The sequence below is a fragment of the Leptosomus discolor genome, chromosome 5 (genome assembly GCF_034619465.1).
Source record: "Leptosomus discolor isolate bLepDis1 chromosome 5, bLepDis1.hap2, whole genome shotgun sequence".
Taxonomy (NCBI): domain Eukaryota; kingdom Metazoa; phylum Chordata; class Aves; order Leptosomiformes; family Leptosomidae; genus Leptosomus; species Leptosomus discolor.
In genome coordinates, this window is record NC_141395.1 from 41,348,237 (window position 1) to 41,367,213 (window position 18,977).

Genomic DNA, 18,977 nt, shown 5'->3' on the forward strand with positions numbered 1-18,977 from the left:
TAGTGCCTATCCCACTCACATTTCAAGCTATGGGATATTCTTTTTTTCACTTAGTTCTTTAACTGTAAACCCAGCAGTATTTTACAGCCTGGCTCCAAGGAGAAAAACCTATATCCTGCCACAAAATGCCAGTGGATTTCTATTTAACTAAGAAAGCGAACAAGTAAAGATCCAACCAAACAAATTATAATCCGACATAAGACTTACATTACACCATAGGAGGGAACGGCTGTTATTTCCAGAAGTGACTTGGTAAGGTGAAAGATTTCACTGTGCATCTGAAAGGGGCCTGATCCTCAGCTAGAACATGGGCAGCTCTTCTGACATGGGATGCCAGACAAAGCAAGCACCAACCTACACCCACACTCTCCCACTGGTAATGGTGTTTACAGCAGCCAGCTGAAAGCACAGCTGGGTGCATCTATACCAACCAAAACTGCAGTTCTGACTGCTTCTCAGAGATTGCAACTGCAATAATATTTTAAATCCATTAAAACTTCTATTTCTCTGTGACTGGAGGCCTGAACAAATAACTTTAATTTCTGTAGCTGCCTTTTTTTGCCCTCTTTTTTGCCTCTAACACAACAGACCAATCCAAGCAATCTCAGGTATCTCTTCAGGACCAGTCTAAACTGCAGGAGTCACACAAGAGGACAAAGCAGATCTGGTCTGGATCTGCTCAGACAGGAGCACACACATGTAACTAGCAAAGCATTACAGCTGCAAATTTTTGCTTCTTGAGATGATAAAGGCAAAAAAGTCAACTTCTGTGTATTATCTCAAGCTGGAGGCTGAAGCTATCCTTCAGTTTTAGTACATAGTGACACAATCTTATTCTTTCCACTTGCAGAGGAGTCTGTAAAGGGTTAACTGGGGTTGTGATTTAATTGTGCATGCACCTTGGTTTTCCAAATCTAGCTGGTGCTGTAGAGAAATGAAAATACAACAAAAACATCACTTAGAAATTCTGACTCGGATGAAACCAGGAAAATTTAAATCTTTTGGGGAAGAAGAAAAGTTAGCTGGGAGATTTCTAGGCCATGACATAATCATCTGTTCAGCATGAAGACTTTTTGAAGCTTATCCCATCCTTACCTTTTGAGGCTTACCAATTATTAAGAGATGGCTTCTTCTCACTACTGTACATCTCTGCAGACTCGCACAAAAAATATGCTCAGCGACAGGACTTTGCACTGTCTGCACAATCTAGTTAACAGGCACAGTAAGGCATTTCATCTCACTCTAATTCCTACCCTCTAAAGGCTCTGATTTGTCACCTGTGTTCACCTCAACACATTTTAGCCTGCTATTTAATTACTTTAAAGCTGGAGTGATAGTGGTCTTATTTCTTCCGGTCACTCTTCTCTTTCAGGGGTTCACTGCTGGCTCCCCCACCAGCACCCGCACATCTAAAAATCCAGCAATAAGTGCATTGCCTCTGACAAACGGATAATATTCGAGAGCCATGGGGAAACTGCATTTGGGCTGATGTGTATATCAAGTTTCAGTCCAGTCAAAAGCCAGCACCATCTTTTCACTGCTGCCCTTTTCATTTAGTTATCTTACTGAAGTCTTATCTCCCCAGTCCCTTGCCATAGGCTACCAGCTTCCTGCAGAGCCAGAAACAAAGCTCAGTCTTAAACAAAGGAAAAAAAAGGAAAAAAATCACAAAAGAGAGAAAGTTGGTCACAGTTACTGTTATGGAGCCCTGCAGGTTCTGTAGCCACGACCAAAGCAAAGGCATGCTGCTGCTTCTGTGCCTAGTGTCACCGGCCAGCAAAGCCACCAGTAGCATGGCAAGGCACTGCCTTTTTTTCAAGTACTGTTAAGCATCCCACCGCTGGTTTTAGGCATGCTCTTTTCTCTGCTGTACCACAAGCTCAAACAAAGCAATCTGCCATCCAAACAACCTCCAAAGGCTGAAATTGTCAAAAACAATGCGGGAGGATGAGGGGATGTAACTACCACCAGCGCTAGCGACCACGACTGAAAGCTTGTTGCTCATGCAACACAACCTTCCCGTAAAGTCCCATCTGAGTTAAGCCCAGGAATAAGGTAATGTGAGGACCACCTTCCCACCCTCCCAGCCTAACCAGTGACAGCCTGTCTTCACATTTAACCACAACTGGTTTAGATATCTCTTAGCAGCAGAAAATACGTGTTAAAAATAATTTATATAATAAAGCTTCAGCAGCACAAACCAGGAATAAACCGGCTTTAGAGTAACTGCTCTTATGCCACGTACAGCAACCAGTTTGGATCATACGTTTAGTTAAACTGCTTCACGTTTGGTGAGACCTGACAGACAGAGAGAGAGCCATGACCTTAGGGCAGGAGGAATGAAAAGAACAGGTTAAACACCAAGCACACAGAAAAGCTTCAAATAAAATGTTCTACATAACTTCTCTTTCTTACAAAATATATAACTTTTTAATATGCTGGATATTTCCCTTGTCAGCTAAGCAGCTCTGCTGAGCTCCTCGGCAGCAGCAAGTGCTCGACTTACAGTACTTTCTGAAGTTGAATGCATCTCATAGATGAGCCTTCGGATCTGACCCAAAGGAGCTTGCAATAGCTGATGCTAAGCATTTGGCATTTTATTCCTCAATTGCTTTTTTTTGGCCTTTTTATTATTATAAGTTTCAGCTTTACAAATGCCTGAATTTCGATAGCAACACATGTGTTAAATGCTTTTCCTTTTGGAAATAAGTGATAAACCAGCTACTATAAAGACAGTGAGGACAACGATCGCCTTGGTAAGGCTGCCCAATTTTTTATACAGTAAATTTCATTTTTCAGTTGCTTTTAGCTTGACATATTTAAGATTAAACTCTTCACACTTATTCCTCAGGTGTTGTGGAGTAGCAGATAGAGCAGCGCAGAACTTAGTTTCAGTGTAAATGATAAAAAATGGGTTCAAGTAAGCCTAGCTAATGTAAATATACTCCGCTGCAAATGTTCTGTTGCAAAGTTCAATTATTTCTGTGTTTTCGAACAAGCAGCTGCTCCTGGAGTCACAGAAGTATCTTGTCCTCTCAGTAAAAACACACCTGATTTATAGATGCTAACTCCTGAAAATAAGCATCACATGAGCTTAATCAAGTTTCTGGTGGTGGTATTTTGTTTTTAATACTCATCCGCACCATGCTTGCCTCATGTCAGAGTTCAAACTGTAAAGCTGCATTACACTGTACTCCTAATTCAGGTACTTCATCTTAGATAGCTAAAATAAGCACCATAAGGAACACCTCACAATTAGCTCGGTTTCAACCTCCAGTCCATGCAGCCAATTCCAAGCTTGGCAAGGCAGCAATTTTTTCCCTTTTTTTTTTAAAAAAAAAAATACATCAGGGAGACAATGTACTCCAGAGTCCACCTGTTACCTATTTCACAACTATTTACCACCAATCCGTATTTTGATCCAAATAAACAATAGCAAGGTGCTGTTTCACCTTACGCCTGATGTGCATTAGCTGAGGGCTGCTGTTGGAAGGGCTGATCTGCCTCCATCAGCTCCCTTGCCCCTGGCCACGAACTCTCACTGCTTCCTTTACAATGATACAGTGCTCTCGAAGGCTGCAGGGTGGAAGGGACCAATGGGCGGAAGGGCAGCACACTATCTAAGCCTGATGTTTCTTTCTCAGTAAAAGTCTTCCAGATCTCTTCAAGACCCTAGAGAAAACTCACTTACTTGGTGTTCTTTGCACTTCTGCAGAAGAGCTAACCATCATCCTGGTCTGGCTTCTGGACTGAAATACTGAACATTTGCTTATGGAGCTGTCCCTTTGCAAGTCTGCAGCTGTTTTGGGCTGCAGGTAGATGGATGGGAGGCTATCGTCACCAAGGGATGGGATATGTCACTGTCCTACAAGTACCACCCTTCACCTTTTGTTATGGCTGAATTTGCTGCAGCACGCGATGGAGTCTCATTTCTGTTTTCTTTCTAAATGACTACAAGGCTATGAAGGAATCTTCTGGGGAAAGACTAACCCACAGCAGCTGGCATCTAACCCATTTTCGGCGGTACTGGCCTTTGGCCTTTAGCTGGATACAAGCTCTATTTCCCCTCAATTTATAAATACGATACCAAATTTTTCTCATTTGAAATTAATCTCTTTGTTCTAATTAGCTCTTCAATTCCTCTTTTGTAGGACCACAGTTAAACATTGACCCAAGCAGTTTCCAATAAACACAGCAATGGTTATCGCCTTGTTGGCAAGTTCTGCGTTGACCTTTTCAGGTAGTTTACAGCCAAGCAGATGTGAACCCACAGTGAAGACACTCTGGTCTTCAAATCTGAGATGCTCCCTAGCGCTGCTAGGTGCCTGGGAGAGAACCAATACAAAACAAGAAATAATCAGTCCATATCTAAACTGAAAATTAAGTTACTAAGTTTGAAGCCAAGATCCTCCACTGTTTTGAGACCTTCAGAACAAGCACTCAGCCAACAGACTGGTACTTATTCTAGCAAATAAAAAAACCCCACTTTTTGTGACAGCTCATTATTGACTTACGAATACTGCTTTCTGAATATATCTCACCATTGTTTCACTCATCACTGTTCATACAATAGAAAAAATCCTCCTTGCTTGAGTCCTGAACTTGAATCCTAGATCTCCCAAAGCATAACAGCTGATGAACTTCCTTTTTAGGGAATTTCAGCTTAACTTGGTGCTTTTCAGTGTGGCAGCCAAATATACACAAAAATAGAACAGAAAATTGTCGAGAATATCAGTGGAATAAAGGTACGTTGGCTTAACTGTACCTCCAAGGTAAAACACTTCAGTCTCTATCACCTGTCCTCCTGCAGAAACCTCAAGAGGCAAGATGTCCTCAAACAGCTCTGATCTATAAGCTTAATACATTCAAGAACGTCTTTCTTCAAGTCTTCTCGGTGTATTTAGAGTGGGGTTTTAATTTTTTCATCAACACTGAAAACTTCCTTCAAAACCAAGGGGTGAGTGTTTTCCACAATTCCTGGGGATGATATGTTATGTGAGAAACCACTCAATGCCACAAGACTTGCAAGAAAATGGCAAAAAAGCTGCTAAAACACAGACTGTTGCCTTCTTCTTCCTCTGTTGTACGAAAGCAAAGCTACTTGTCATTTCTTTCAAGGTCCCTTGAAAGCCCTTCCCTTCTTTTTATCTTTATTTCAGTATTCAAAGCTTGACCATTGCCCCTGGCCCACTACTCCAATCTTCATTTTTGTGTTGTCACCATACTAATTAGACCTGGGTTTGAGGAAGGATCTTAGCGTCTTATCTAGGAGGTATCGAAACAAGGCTGAAGCATGTTGCTCTCCTCTCTCCTCTTCAAAAACATTTTTCAAAGGACGAACCAACAAATGGATGTATGGATAACCTAACACGTGAGAGATGTCAGAGAAAATGAGAAAGACAAAAGCAATGAGGATTTCTTTGGCTCTTTCCTCCAAAAACTCTAGACTACACTAGCAATACTTGGGCAAACTCTCTAGAAGGTAGTTGGTAAGCAAGATGAAAAGGACACGCTATAAACCCAGTCTAACTGGAAATCTCAGCTCACCATGGGCCGTATGGGTCCGCAACATACTACATCACAGCACCCACAGAGCACGTATAAGTTCCATGCAAGGTATGAATGCAGACAGCAGTAAGTGTCCCAGGTCCACACACACAATTAAACTCAGAGAATTTAATGAAAGTAGTGCCTATGCTATTTAGATTAAAAAAATTAAGTAGTATTGTGGCTTTTACACCTCTGCTTTTTAACAAATGTTCTAATGCACTGCAGGAGACAGAAATACTTCCTTTGCAGGTTTCTCTTTCACGGGCAATGAGGAGAAAAATGATTATAATAATAATTGCAAACTAGGCTTCTGTTTACAAAGTGTTTGAGTTTTTATCAAAGACAGATTTGCACATAAGAAATGTGCAACTGAACCAGAGAGCGTTTTATCTGAAGCACTCATTAACTTGGACAACTGGGGTCGAGGGGTTTTTTTGCTGTTGTTTTGTTTTTATTTTTAATCGTCCAGGCATCTCTCATGCCACTACATAGGCACCAGTGTTTTACCAGATCAGCTCCTGGATGACAAGGTCTGCCAAGCAGCTACAAGGACAATAAAATACGTCGTACTCCTACTAACCTTCCTCTCTGGAGTATTGCATTTGAGCTTCTGAGGCCTCCAAACGGTGAAAGCTGACCAGCCACCACCCAAGCTGATGTTTCATTTGCCCCACTTGCTTATTCTTATCAGATGCATGTCCTGGAAGCTGCTGGTAAGTAACAAATTTTATTTTTTGTTTTTTAAATTTAATTTTAAAACAATGACAATTACTCTAATCTGAAAACATGCAATCTAGCGTGTCAGAATCAGTTCATTTCTACAGTCATACAGGAAAAGGTTTTAGTTTACTGGCATCAATGAATCAGTCTTTTTATTTCTGTGTGTTTGAAAATGCAATACTCCTGTAGCTAATAATTTATACATTTTCCTCATTATCTTCATGAAATATCTGCTGTCCAAAACAGAGCTAATATAACTCCAGCTCACTGGGAGATGTGCTGTTCAGTGTAGTTCAACCACCAGAAAGACCAGGAGTGAGTTACAACTCTCAGCGTTTGTTGTTGTTGGGTTTTTTTCCCCCCCTTTTTATTAATTCCTTCCCAAAGTCTCCCCTGTTCACAGGACCTGCTGAAATATCTTAAGTCAAATCTTAAGTCCCCTAGCAGCTGTTGGGTCAGCAGAAGCCCAGATGTCTAAACTTTATTGGCAGTAAATGTCATTCTTGCACACAAACTGCATGCCTGGAAAACCCAAAGGCACATCTTGGGCTATCACATCCCATCACGTTCCCCGACGAGATGTGAAAACCGAAATGGAAAACGTCAACAAACTCCAGCCGCGGCAAGGAGCAGGGCATGCCCGCTGACAAGCGTGCTGCAATGACAGAAATGGACTCGGAGTTGCAATTAGTGGCACTGTCATTTTTGGGCGCTCCTGCCAATTAATTAAGCCTGTCAAATGGAAAAACAGCGGCATTCACATGATAATTTATATAGGGAGAGACTAGCCTAGCAAAGCTGCCGCTGCAGCCAACAAAATTCCCTCCGAGCACTTAAAAAAAACCAAAAACAAAACAAAAATATAAAGAAGGGCGGGGGGGGGGGGGCGAGAAAGAAAGTTAAACTGTCCTTGTTATAATTGTTAACTCTGATCGCTCAAGTAGAAGACGGGCTGATTAAAACTCCAAACGAGCCCCTAGCTCGCTTAAATCTCAGAGTCCGGAATGATAGAATCAGAGGAGTTTATTCATACCATTAAGCCCCAGAGAACTTAATTGAAAGAAGAGCATAGCCTGGACCTTGACAAGCGGGAGGTCACAGTAATTGCTGCCGGACATATTTAACATTAAGATAATCAGGCCATTAATTACCCTTTGGATCATTAAATCAGCCAGTTGCAAAATGAAATTTCTGCCTCTATTACTCACTTGAGAGACCACAGGGGTGGCTTTTAATTTATCAGTGAGCTTGAGATACAAAGGACCAGGCTTGGGGAGGAAGGAAAGGGGGAGAAAGGGGGGGTTTGCTTCAGCAGAGGCAGGAATATCAATCCGCCATGCTTGGTGATCGTGGCAAATTAACTAGGTAAGATAACCTCAGCTTCTAAAGGCAGAAGCTGGGGGTATGTAAATAGATGAGGGCAGACAGGGAGATCAGAGCCTGCACACCACTTAGCAGGATAATAAAGGAAATCATCCTTGATTATCAGTGCTAATTTGGACACTGCCGGTAGCTTGTTATGCGTGTTCTGAGTAGCATTTAATTAATTCAATTGCTTGTTAATGAGGGAAGTGACATGTGGGGAGCAGATGCCACCCAACTGCAGATGGGTTCTGGTCAGCCCTTCACAATAAAATCTTTTTTTTTTTTTCTTTTTTTTTTAAAATTTATTTTTAAAACCACCCTTCCCCCACCCCTGAAATGGGAAAGGTGTCAAGCATGAAGGAGCATTCAAAAGGCACAAAACACTGACCTCATCAGGCCAAGAACCGCTAAGAAACTAGACCTGACAATCGTGGATAGAGAGGTACTGATGTTCCCCCAGGCCCTATTTGTAACGCTGCGGCCTTATGCCAGGAATTGGAGACCAACAGGACTGTAACAGCAATCTGATGGCCAAAAGGAACAAGAAATGAGAGAGATGAAACACAGCGTCCTTACAAGATTCAGGATACGATACTGGGATCTTAACTACTCTGTTCCCCTGGGCTTGCCCTTTATCTGTACTGTCTATAATGAAGGAATAATTATCTTTATGAAAAAAGGAGGAATGCTTTAATTTTTTTTTGTAGAAGACATGGTTTAATATTTTTCATAGAAGTCGCTCTCCAGTTATCCCCCAGAAAGCAGTGCATGCTCAGCATAGAGGACGCACGCCTCGAAACGGCAAGCCAGGCTTCAGCTTCGGATTGTAAAAGTCTGCTAAATATAGTCGAGCTGCATAATGTTTTTTCTGACACCATTAAATTCAGTTCATTAGTGAGCAAGGGATCAAACTGGATCTTACATCGTAAGGTGAAAGTCAATGCCCAACACTGTCAGCTCTCAACTCCAGACTTCTCAGACAGCATTAAGAACCTCTCTATTTTCTTATAACCTTTGGTAACCAGAATAAACAAGGTGACTGCTATGCAAACAGACTAACTGAGCAAAATTGCAGCAGATGCTCCAGCCTCCAAGCTCCATGTAAAAAGCTGCTGCTTGGGGCGGCCTCGGCAGAGCTTAAAACTACGCCTGAGCATCTACTAACTGCTCATCCCTCACTTTAAAAATACATTTTAATGGAAATGGAGGTTCTTTATATTTAGGAATAGTCTCAAAATCCACCAAAACAGTGGAACCCTTCAACCTGAGATGGTGCCTGGCTATCACACTGCCCTCCCTCCTCTTTGCCAGCAGCTTCCAGCTGGTAGAGGTGGCCTCGTTGCTGCCACATTCCAGTACTCCCAGTGAGACAGAGATGAAGACCTTGGGAGCTCAGAGAAAAGAGGGTGAAGGCCAGGAAGCATATAAACACCTCCTGGAGCCGGCAGAGGGATGGTGGCAGCTCATCTCACTTGGAAAAGACCAACAACATCCTAGGAAGTCGATGGTGGCAAGCAAGTCTGCAAACTAGAAGCCACAGGGGCAAGAACAGTATGTGGAGAAAGCAAAGCATGTGAGGTGTGTCCAGAAGAAAGCTAAATATCTGGTAGGAAATCTACATAGCAATGCAGAAGGCCCAGGCAGTGCAGACTCCCCAAGCTGGCTTCACCACATCTCCCAGACTCCTCATGAAGCAGTTCTGCTCCTGCGCTACCGGGCTACTCCTGTGTCACACCATGCCAAATCAATGTTTTAAGAGTGCGCTTAAATAGTATCAATAGCAGTTAGAGGGAAAAATCCTGATCTCATCCCCAGACCCAGTTAATTGTCACCACATTGATTTACTCTAATTTGACTTCTCACTCCAAATTAAACCCTTTTTACTGAAGGAGGGACGCAGGCAAACTCTTCCCACTCACCCCCTTGCCTCCAAGACAGTAAATTTGATATTGAATACACTTGGAAGAAAACATGGCAGTCATTGCAGGATCCATACTGAAAGATCCTTTTCCCTTTTTTCCCCCCACTTTTTTTTTTTCTTCCTGAGAGTAATTAAAAGATGCTTTTCTTGACTAATGATCCCCCTGTCTAGAAATGGGAAGTCGATACTCTTTCACCAGCAGTCAGCTTCAATTTGTCACAGGGTTCCCGAAGTTTGAGCAGTGGTTCTCAGGGCTGCTGGTAATTGCTGGAACCAATTACCAGCCTTCCAGAGCTGACCTAATCAGGGACCCACGGACACCACTGCTCAGAGGCCAGCTGGTCCCCTTTCCCTTTCACATTCACCTATTTGCCTGTGCTTGGGTCTTCTGCCTCTTCGCCAACATTTTGTGCTCACCAGGAGCTTGTGTTTATTCCTCTTTCCTCCCCGTAATCACATCAACACTCTCAAAGTGAACTTTGCCTCATGCTACTGCTTTTCTGTACGCTGCTTCCTTAGGGATCCTGCTGCACCTGTGCTCCCATAACCTGCGCTGCCATAACCAGCACTGCCTTTCAGTTTCATGCCAGAGGCCAGCCAAGGTGTTGCTTTTGATCTGGAGGCACTGAATGACCTGGAGATCTGCGTATTTTATAAGCTGCCTCTCAGACTTGATGAGACCTGGCACGTGTTAGAGGACACATTCTTGATGAAAGTAACCGGAGTAATATCTTTTGCTACAAAACTCTTGGGCTTTGAGTTCACACCCTCCAATCTAAGACCCTTTCTGACCTTCAAAATACGTTTACCAGGATTATCTTTCCCCATGACTTTCTCAGAGAAAGAGTGTTAAGTGAATTTGAGTGGACCAGAAAAGCACAGCAGCATGGTATATTTGATGTGGTTTAAGTTTATAGTGTTTATCTTATTTTTGAGTGCACAAAATTAAAAACGCAAGCTGTACTCACAGCCTGGCATATCTCTGTTTTTATAAACATCGGTGACATTTTCCTGAGTAAGACTAATTATGCTGTGGCCTACAGTAGCCATTTGGCAACCCCTCCTGCAAAACACTCGTCTCCCTGGGTCTCTCCACCCTTCCCTCTACTCAACAGCAATGCGTGGGATGCCACTGCAATGATTCAGTGATCAGGGCCAACTTCTCCCAAGCTGAAGTGACTGCTCTTGAGCCATGTCAAGACCTCCAGGTTCCTTTTAGTCCACCATGTGAATGCTCCTCAAGCCTCCCAGCCCAACGGATTCACTATCTGTGTAGCTACAGACTGCTTTTTTTTTGCCCCTAGAAAGCCTGTGGGTTTCCACTGATGGCTTCATCTCCACTAGAAAGACACTGCATGAAATGGTGAAACCCATGTATGTCTCATCCCCCTTACAAGTGTCTGTTAAGAGGGTCCATCATCGTGCTGGCAACTTTTGGTGCTTTGGGAGCAGCACAGCAGAGACAGAAAAGTTAAGAGACGTGCCTATCAAGAAGCAGGTGAGAAGATTGCAGTTATCTAACGTCTTTTACTGATGCTCTGCGCTAAGCCTTTGAATCTATTGGGGGAATGGTTAAGAAATGTTCTATTCTTGTGTTTCCAACACTTTGTTTGCAGGCACAACCTGAAGGCCTGAGCAAACATGTGGAAAACCATGGAGGGTGGATTAATGCGTGGAACTGAAAATGGAAGCACTATGCAGGACAGATGTAGTAAGCAGGGCTGCAGAAGGGAACGGTGATATGAACAAGTTCAGGAGAAATGTGGAGAAAAACATGGGACTACTTCCCTCTCCTATCTGATGGGTGAGAAGAGAACTCATTAAAGCAGGAGCAGGTGTGAAACTCTGCATATAGCAGCCCTCAGACTCCAGCTGATCCCACAGCCCAGAACAGCCCCTTGACACTGGCTATCAGCTCTCTTCCCCTTCAGAAGAAGTTTTGCTGAATGCTTCTTTCTTCCCTGATCTCCAAATATCCTTGGACTCCCTCCATCCCTCCTCCACCAGAACTCCAAATCTCAGCTCCCCAATATTTATGCTTGCTTACTTTCTTGCCTCTTCCCCCAGTCTCTCAGCTTCAGTTGCCTCTTCCCCCTTCAGTCTCTCAACAACAAAAAAGAGGGGTTTGTTTAACCCCGCTTCAGGTCCATTGTAGCTGTTTCTGATGGGATTCCCCACGCAGAACTGCAAACAGCAGCAAGAAAATGGAATGCATGACTGTCTAAAGAACTTGAACTTATTTTCTTGCCACATCTTGGACAGAAGGATTATGATGGTAGTAGCGACCAAAGTGAAGTACAAAAGGAGGCACACACTTTGAAAAAGCAGATCTTTCAGATATTTATGTGAAAAATATCACTTCAGTCCCTGCTACAAACAGTGGAAAAAAACAGGAGTAGCAAAGCAAGATTAAAATTGCTTTGTGGGAAAATTTTCACATAATCTTAATTCTATTTTTTCTATTACCTTAGTGTGCACTTGGACACACAGATGGAAATGCATATTTATAAAATTAATTTTTATACCTTTTTTCAAAAATACTATAGTCCAGTGCAATCATGTCACTGTCATATATAAACAGCTGAATATAAACATGAAGATGTACAGAAACAAAGAAGAATTAAAATAAGACCTGAGCATGAAATACAAAGAGAGCAAAATTGATTTTTTGTAAGTAAAACTCACTTCCAAACCTAAAAACCTCAACAATTTAATTCAAATGGATGGCTCTTTTCATCAGTCACATGTATTTTAGATTTTTCACGATAATGTCTTTATTATATGAATACTAAAATTATGGTTTTCTTTTTTTTTTTTTTAAAATAAAAATCCAATTGAGTATATGCTTTTTCCTTTTAAAAGCATTTATAACTGAGGTATCTCTCCAGTTCACCTAAGTAATAAGAAGTAACATGTATTTGTTAGGTGCAACAGCATAACATCTCTGGACTGAAGTATCACTGATGACTGAAAGGCAGCAATAAGTTGATTTCAATCTACCTGAAGAAATCACTAGATTAGCTGTCTAACAATATACACGCATACAGCAGACAGACAGTTTATGCATGAACAAAACCTCTGTGTAGGTCTCCCTGAATACTTTTAGATGCATAGTCATTCATCTAAGTAGCCTGATTAATGTACTGGCTTCATTCTCGAAGATGAACCAAAGGTGGCACCACAAATTCATTTTTCAGTGCTAATGAAATAATGCAGTAAGAAACAGCTACAGACAACAGTACAAACCTGCTCCTACACCACAGGAAGTGGCTCAGGTGTATGCTCACAGGTTATAATGTCACTTGATCCACTACTGGAAAAAGCAGGATCCAGAGATAAACATCAACAAAATCAGAATATAATTTCCTCTGATTTCTTTTGTATGCAGGAGGCAAACACTAAGAGCTAAACCTCCATCATGCCATTTACTACCTGTGGACTGACCAGTGCTCAGTTGCAGGCTGCCCGCCTGAAGCTTGCCCTAAGACAATTATAACACACTTCTGAAGACAGTATCAAAGGTTGGCCCAGCGGTGCAAAGTAGTCCAGAAGGTCTTCCTCCTGCCTGAACCCCCATGCTGAAATGCAGTCAGTCTGCCAGAGGTCACGCTGCTTCCCTGAGCCAACACCTCAGTTATAACTAGTAGCACTTACACCTCAAATCTACTAAAATCAGAAAAGTATTTTCAAAACATCTTTCTATGACACTGCTCAGATAAATTAAGCATAAAAACCCTTTAGCTTTTGGTAGGACAGCATATTGCAGAAAGAAGATTTTTCACTGTTGTAACGGGTCTGTGTGGCAAGGTTTCGGTAGCAGAGGGGGTTACAGGGGTGGCTTCTGTATGAAGTTGCTAGAAGTTTCCCCTATGTTGAATATAGTCAATGCCAGCCGGCTTTAAGACAGACCCGCCGCTGGCCAAGGCCGAGCCAATCAGCGACAGCGTTTTTCGCCTCTGTGATAACGTATTTAAGAGAGTGAACAAGTTGTTGTGCAGCAGTAATTGCAGCGAGTGAGAGGAGTGAGAATATGCGAGAGAAACATTCTGCAGACACCAAGGTCAGTGCAGAAGGAGGGGGAGGAGATGCTCCAGGCACTGGAGCAGCGATTCCCCTGCGGCCTGTGGTGAAGACCATGGTGAGGCAGGCTGTCCCCCTGCAGCCCATGGGCGGTGGAGCAGATGACTGCCTACATCCTGTGGAGGGCCCCCACGTTGGAGTAGGTGGATACCTGAAGGAAGCTGTGACCCCGTGGGAAACCTGCACTGGTGCAGGCTCCTGGCAGGACCTGTGGCCCGTGGAGAGAGAGAAGCCCACGCTGGAGCAGGTTTGCTGCTAGTGACCCCGTGAGGGAGGCTCACGCTGGAGCAGTCGGATCCTGAAGGACTGCACACCATGGAGACCCATGCTGCAGCAGTTCATGAAGGACTGAACCCGTGGGAAGACTCACGCTGGAGAAGTCATGGAGGACTTTCTCCCGTGAGGGGGACCCCACAATGGAGCAGGGGAAACGTGTGAGGAATCCTCCCCCTGAGGAGGAAGGAGCAGCAGAAAACAACAGTGTGATGAACTGACCCCAACCCCCATTCCCTGTTTTCCCCCTGTGCCGCTGGGGGGAAGGTGGGAGGAAAATCAGGATCAAAGTTAAGCCCGGGAAAGGAGGGAGGGGTGGGGGGAAGGTGTTTTAAGATTTGGTTTTATTTCTCATTACTCCTCTCTGAGTTAATTGGTAATAAATTACATTTCCTTTCAGTTGAGTCTGTTTTGCCCATGACGGTAAATGCTGAGTGATCTCCCTGTCCTTATCTCAACCCCACAAGCCTGTTGTTATTTTTTTTTCTCTCCTCTCTCCTGTCCAGTTAAGGAGGGGGAGTGATAGAGCGGCTTTGGTGGGCACCTAGCATTTTGGCCAGGGTCAACCCACCACAACTGTGTTGAGCTATGATGGGTAGGTAAAATACTGTTCTCGTAGGAAACACCCGGCTCCAACTTATTGTTTCAGATATATTACATAAAGAAAGTAAGGAAGTCCACAGTGAGCAGGACTTTCAAAATTTGTGGTAAGAACCCAAACACCTAATGACCAGGTACAAATTCCTGGGTGAGCGTGAACTATTGAAGGCAGATTATTAATCACAAACTGATAGTCCATGAGCCAGGAACTTTATGGCCAACTGAAACAAGGAAGCGCATTACAGTATCATTTAGATTGAGGAACAACCAGGTGGGGGGGGTTTCAATCTCCCACTGTTTTGTCAGTCTGTCAATTGAATAAAAAATTGTAGAGCTGCTGAGGAAACCTTCACAAGAGTGAAAAAGTAAAGGGGTCACTCAATGTTTGACACCCCCTCACCTTTGACACAGGTTCTTCCTGGGCATGCAGTGAAAAAATATATATGTAATGATTTTTACAAGGCATACTCCAAAGGAGAATTTTAAAAGTCCATGCTGTAAAATGTGGTAACGCCCTACCAGCTCTGACTGTAATGTCAAAACAAGGATTTACGTGCTCATAGCTTACAGCCTCGGCCATGTGCAGCATCACATACTACCTGCCCGCTACCTGCCATGGCGAGATGGAAAAGGAAAACCTACCTTGTGGAGTCTGATGAAGGTTTCATGTGGCCTTGGCTGCTCTCCTCCCAGACGCTGTTTGCCAGCTCGTTCCCGATAGAAGACATCACCTTGATAAGCTCTATAGGCCAGTCATCCAGGTCGAGAGAGCGGACGCGAGAGAGATGTGTGCCAAGGTTTCGGTGTATACCTGAGCATTCAATACATATGAGGGCTCCCAGGTTCAAGCTAGCCCAGTCAGGGTCTACGGGAAAAGGGACACAGGCAATTAGTATAATGAAACACCTCACAGAACTTTCTAGTTAATGTCTGTGGATAAAGATTTTGGCTCTGGGGGGAAAAAAAATGCAGGCGTCCTATCCAAAAGCACAGTTGGAAGGCCTTCCAGAAGGGTCAGTTTTGCCCTGTGGAGATACAGTCCCTTCTGAGAAAACCTCAAGGAGTAAAAAAAAATTGTGTGTGTGGGTCTCAAAAAATCTATCATTCCCCCTTCAGTCAAAAGAGAAATATGAATTACAGAGAAAGGAAGAAACAAAGAAAATACAAACGCAGTGGCAGGCAGCTGATGAAGCAGTGGAGAAAGCCCCTCCTCGGGAATCTAGAGCCACTTGTAGCCAATTACAAGGGAAAAAGGGGGGGGGGAGCGACTAGATACAATGTCTCTGTTGCTAACTATATCAACTCCCTTAATAACCATCTATATCATCACCTACATATGGCTTTTACATCTAACACACTATGGGGTATGTTTTCATCTCCAAGATCAGGGAGGTAAGTACTAAGATGAAAATGTGATACTTTGAACAATTCCAGTTTTAGTGTACGAGCCAGAAGAATTCCACCGACACACACACACACACAAATAACCCTGCAAATGATAAAGCTGTGACAAACTCAACCAAAGCTGGGAAATGCACAGTCATTTCCTAAGACGGTTCACTTTTTTGTCATTGTCCTGTGTTATTTAAATCTAGTCACTCTCTTCAGCAAACATTCATTTTAACAAATGCAACGAAAGACGTACAGGAGGTATTTTTGGTGGCTTTTTTTTCCTCTCCCCTGCTGTCAGATCTTTTCTTCTTGCCTTACCGTGGGCCTCCTGAAGAACTAGTAGGCTATCACGAATGCCAAGGAATAAAATGGTGATTAATTGAGAGGGGAGGCAATTTTTATTCAAATCTAAATGAAATTTAGAGCTAATAGAAAATTAATTTCCAGAGTCCCTTTCCATTCGGGGAAATTCTATGTGAAGACTTATTTTGACTTTGTGTAACCCAAAACTGAAAAGTTATTTTTGTAGATAAAATACGTGAAGACAAAACATATTTTCTAGTTCTTTGCCGTATGACATTTGGACAAAAAATATGAAAGGAATGCAGATATTTTAATTGCAAACTCCCGCATTTCATTGAAGACATTGATTGACTTTTTTCAGTCAGTCCTTAGAAATCTAAAAATATCTCCAACAAAAAAAATCCCCCATCTTATTTCACTTGAATAGGAAAGCACACCTTTTGTTTAAAAAGTTCCTGTCCATACCAAGTCTTATACTAGGAACATACACCATTTTAGGTCTCCAAAAAATAAGGTGAGACAAAACTGGTGCCATGCTTTCCAAGTCCTTGCTAAGACAACCATGACAAACTCCTGCATATTTCTTCAGGTCACCTCCACCAGTTTCAGTGTCTTGGCATTGAGGGAACTAGTAGTATAACTGAAACATGCTAAAAATCCTGAAATACTGATTTGTCAGTAAAAGCTTAAACAGAGCAGATAATTTAAGATTCGCAAACTCTGACTTGGAATGAAAACTCTGTCCTTGACCTGCAAAGGCCAGGGTTGCCTCCACAAAAATAAAAAGCACAACGAAGCCAAAGAAGCACAAACTCAGAATGAAGCAAGACGAAAAGATACTGATTAATATTTTTCCAATTATTCCAACAGAGCTGATGTTAGGGATTTCCCAAACACCTTTGTGTACTTGAGGCACATCTAGTGTATCTTTTACCGAATAAATTTTTAAAGTAGTCGCCAACTTCCAATTGACAGTGCTGGTACGATTGAAGTAGTCCACCAAAGCGATAATCAAGAAGTTCAACGAAATTTTATCAGGACGGTATTTTAAATTTCAACAATCTGGCAACACACAACTGAGTTCAAAGGTGGCAGACTAGGAAAGGCAAGTGTTGGACTCATTACAGACATCCAGTGAAGAACTAGACTGGTTGATCTTTGTTACAACTGGGCAACGTGGAGCAAGACAGGGCTCTTAATGAGGAGCTTGGGCAAGTGGCAGCGTTCGATGGATTCTGGGAAAAAAATGACATGGTATTGCGTATGACTTCTGTTTCAGTGTGTGCACATTGTCCTTAAAAGGAAATATGCCAGATGACATAAGTCACTACCCACCAATAACAAAGGCAAGTTAGTGTAAATTACATGCTCAGGGACGTCCCTGTTGGCAATTCACTGCTCCTATCTGCATCTGCCTCTTCCCATATGAAGTTGAGCACTTTCTAAATCTCATGCTTGAAATTTGTTATCACTGATTTATACTGAAAAGAACCACATGTGGTAAGTCGTGACTATTCAAGCTGTTTTTTTTTCTTTTGTTCAAGAAGATGATAAAAACTCAGTTCCCTTTTCCTGCTAATGCTAAGAGTAATTCTGAATTGGAGGATGCTCAGAATACTTACAAGCACATGGCAGGCTTTTCTCCAGCATGCACACATCCAGATTTGATGGTAAAGAAAGAAAAAGCGCATTCAGTGCAGCTAGAGGTGCTATAAAGCTAGTTTCCCATCTTTGTTTTACTTAAAATTTGTCAAACGCATTTTTTAACATCACTGAATATATCCAGATTACCATTTTCAGCTGTCCATATTCTTAAAAGTGTCTAGTTCTCTCTTCTTCTAAAAACCTCCTCCCCAGTTTGACTTGCACCTCAGATCAATCATTCGAAGGTGAAAGCTCTTGGAACAGCCCTTTTAGGCAAATAACTCCTCCCCAGCATCTTCTTCATCCCTTTGGACCCAAGGTGGCTGATGAAAGGCTTTGCCACGCTAAATCCTCATGAGTTCAGCATGTGTAAGACAGCTCTGGGCCAAGCAGAGGAAATCTCTAAAGGGAGGTAGGCAGAAGAGCCAGGGAAAGAAGAAGCAGGGTTGAAAGCATCTTGCAGAGTCGCAGCAGAAGAGTGAGAAAAGCTTGCTTCTTTTCTATTCTTTGAGAGTTTTTTTTCTATTCTGCATATAAAACTGAATCTTGTGATAGGTATGGTAGGTTTGCCATGGCCACACAAATTATTACTTTGGTGTTTGGCTCTCAAATACAAAATACACCACAGTAAGATATTAGACTTGGACATACTAAGTTATTAGACCTGGACTAGAAAACTCGTGGTGTTACTCTCCCTCTTTAAGCCCTCCCTGTTTTCATCTACAACAGAGAAGACCTGATATTCCACGCTCTCCAGATATCTTGAAAAGGTGACTTGTATTTATCCTCTCATCTGCTCTTTAAGCAGTAAGACTGGAAGAGCTAAAATCCTTCAGGGGCAGAAATTTAGCTGGGTTTGCCTATGCAACTTCATCATCTTCAGTGCCTTCTCCAGACGGAAGTCAGCAGTGGGACTCCAATGCTCTGGGAAAAGGCAACATCCATTTCCTTCTGAAACATGAAATGAGAGCTTCTTGGGCAAAAACTCCAGCACTTAAAGAGCAGTTTGCCTCATCTATTGCTTTGGGATGAGAACACTAAAAAAGGGACTTTGAAAAACTTCCGCATGAGACTGCCAAAGGACCAGAAGGCTGGCGGCACACAGATGCTGCTGGTACTACCACTGCTG

General features: G+C 42.7%; 1 protein-coding gene across 6 annotated transcripts in view; it reads right to left on the reverse strand.

Annotated features, from left to right (window-relative positions):
- The window catches only part of AGAP1 (ArfGAP with GTPase domain, ankyrin repeat and PH domain 1), a 384,764-nt gene that overhangs the window by 21,450 nt on the left and 344,337 nt on the right, over positions 1-18,977 (reverse strand). For all 6 annotated transcript variants that reach the window (XM_086466250.1, XM_086466249.1, XM_086466247.1 and 3 more), the window contains one exon: positions 15,152-15,374. In XM_086466250.1, the coding sequence (XP_086322376.1) occupies positions 15,152-15,374 (223 nt within the window). The remainder of the gene's footprint in view (positions 1-15,151; positions 15,375-18,977) is intronic.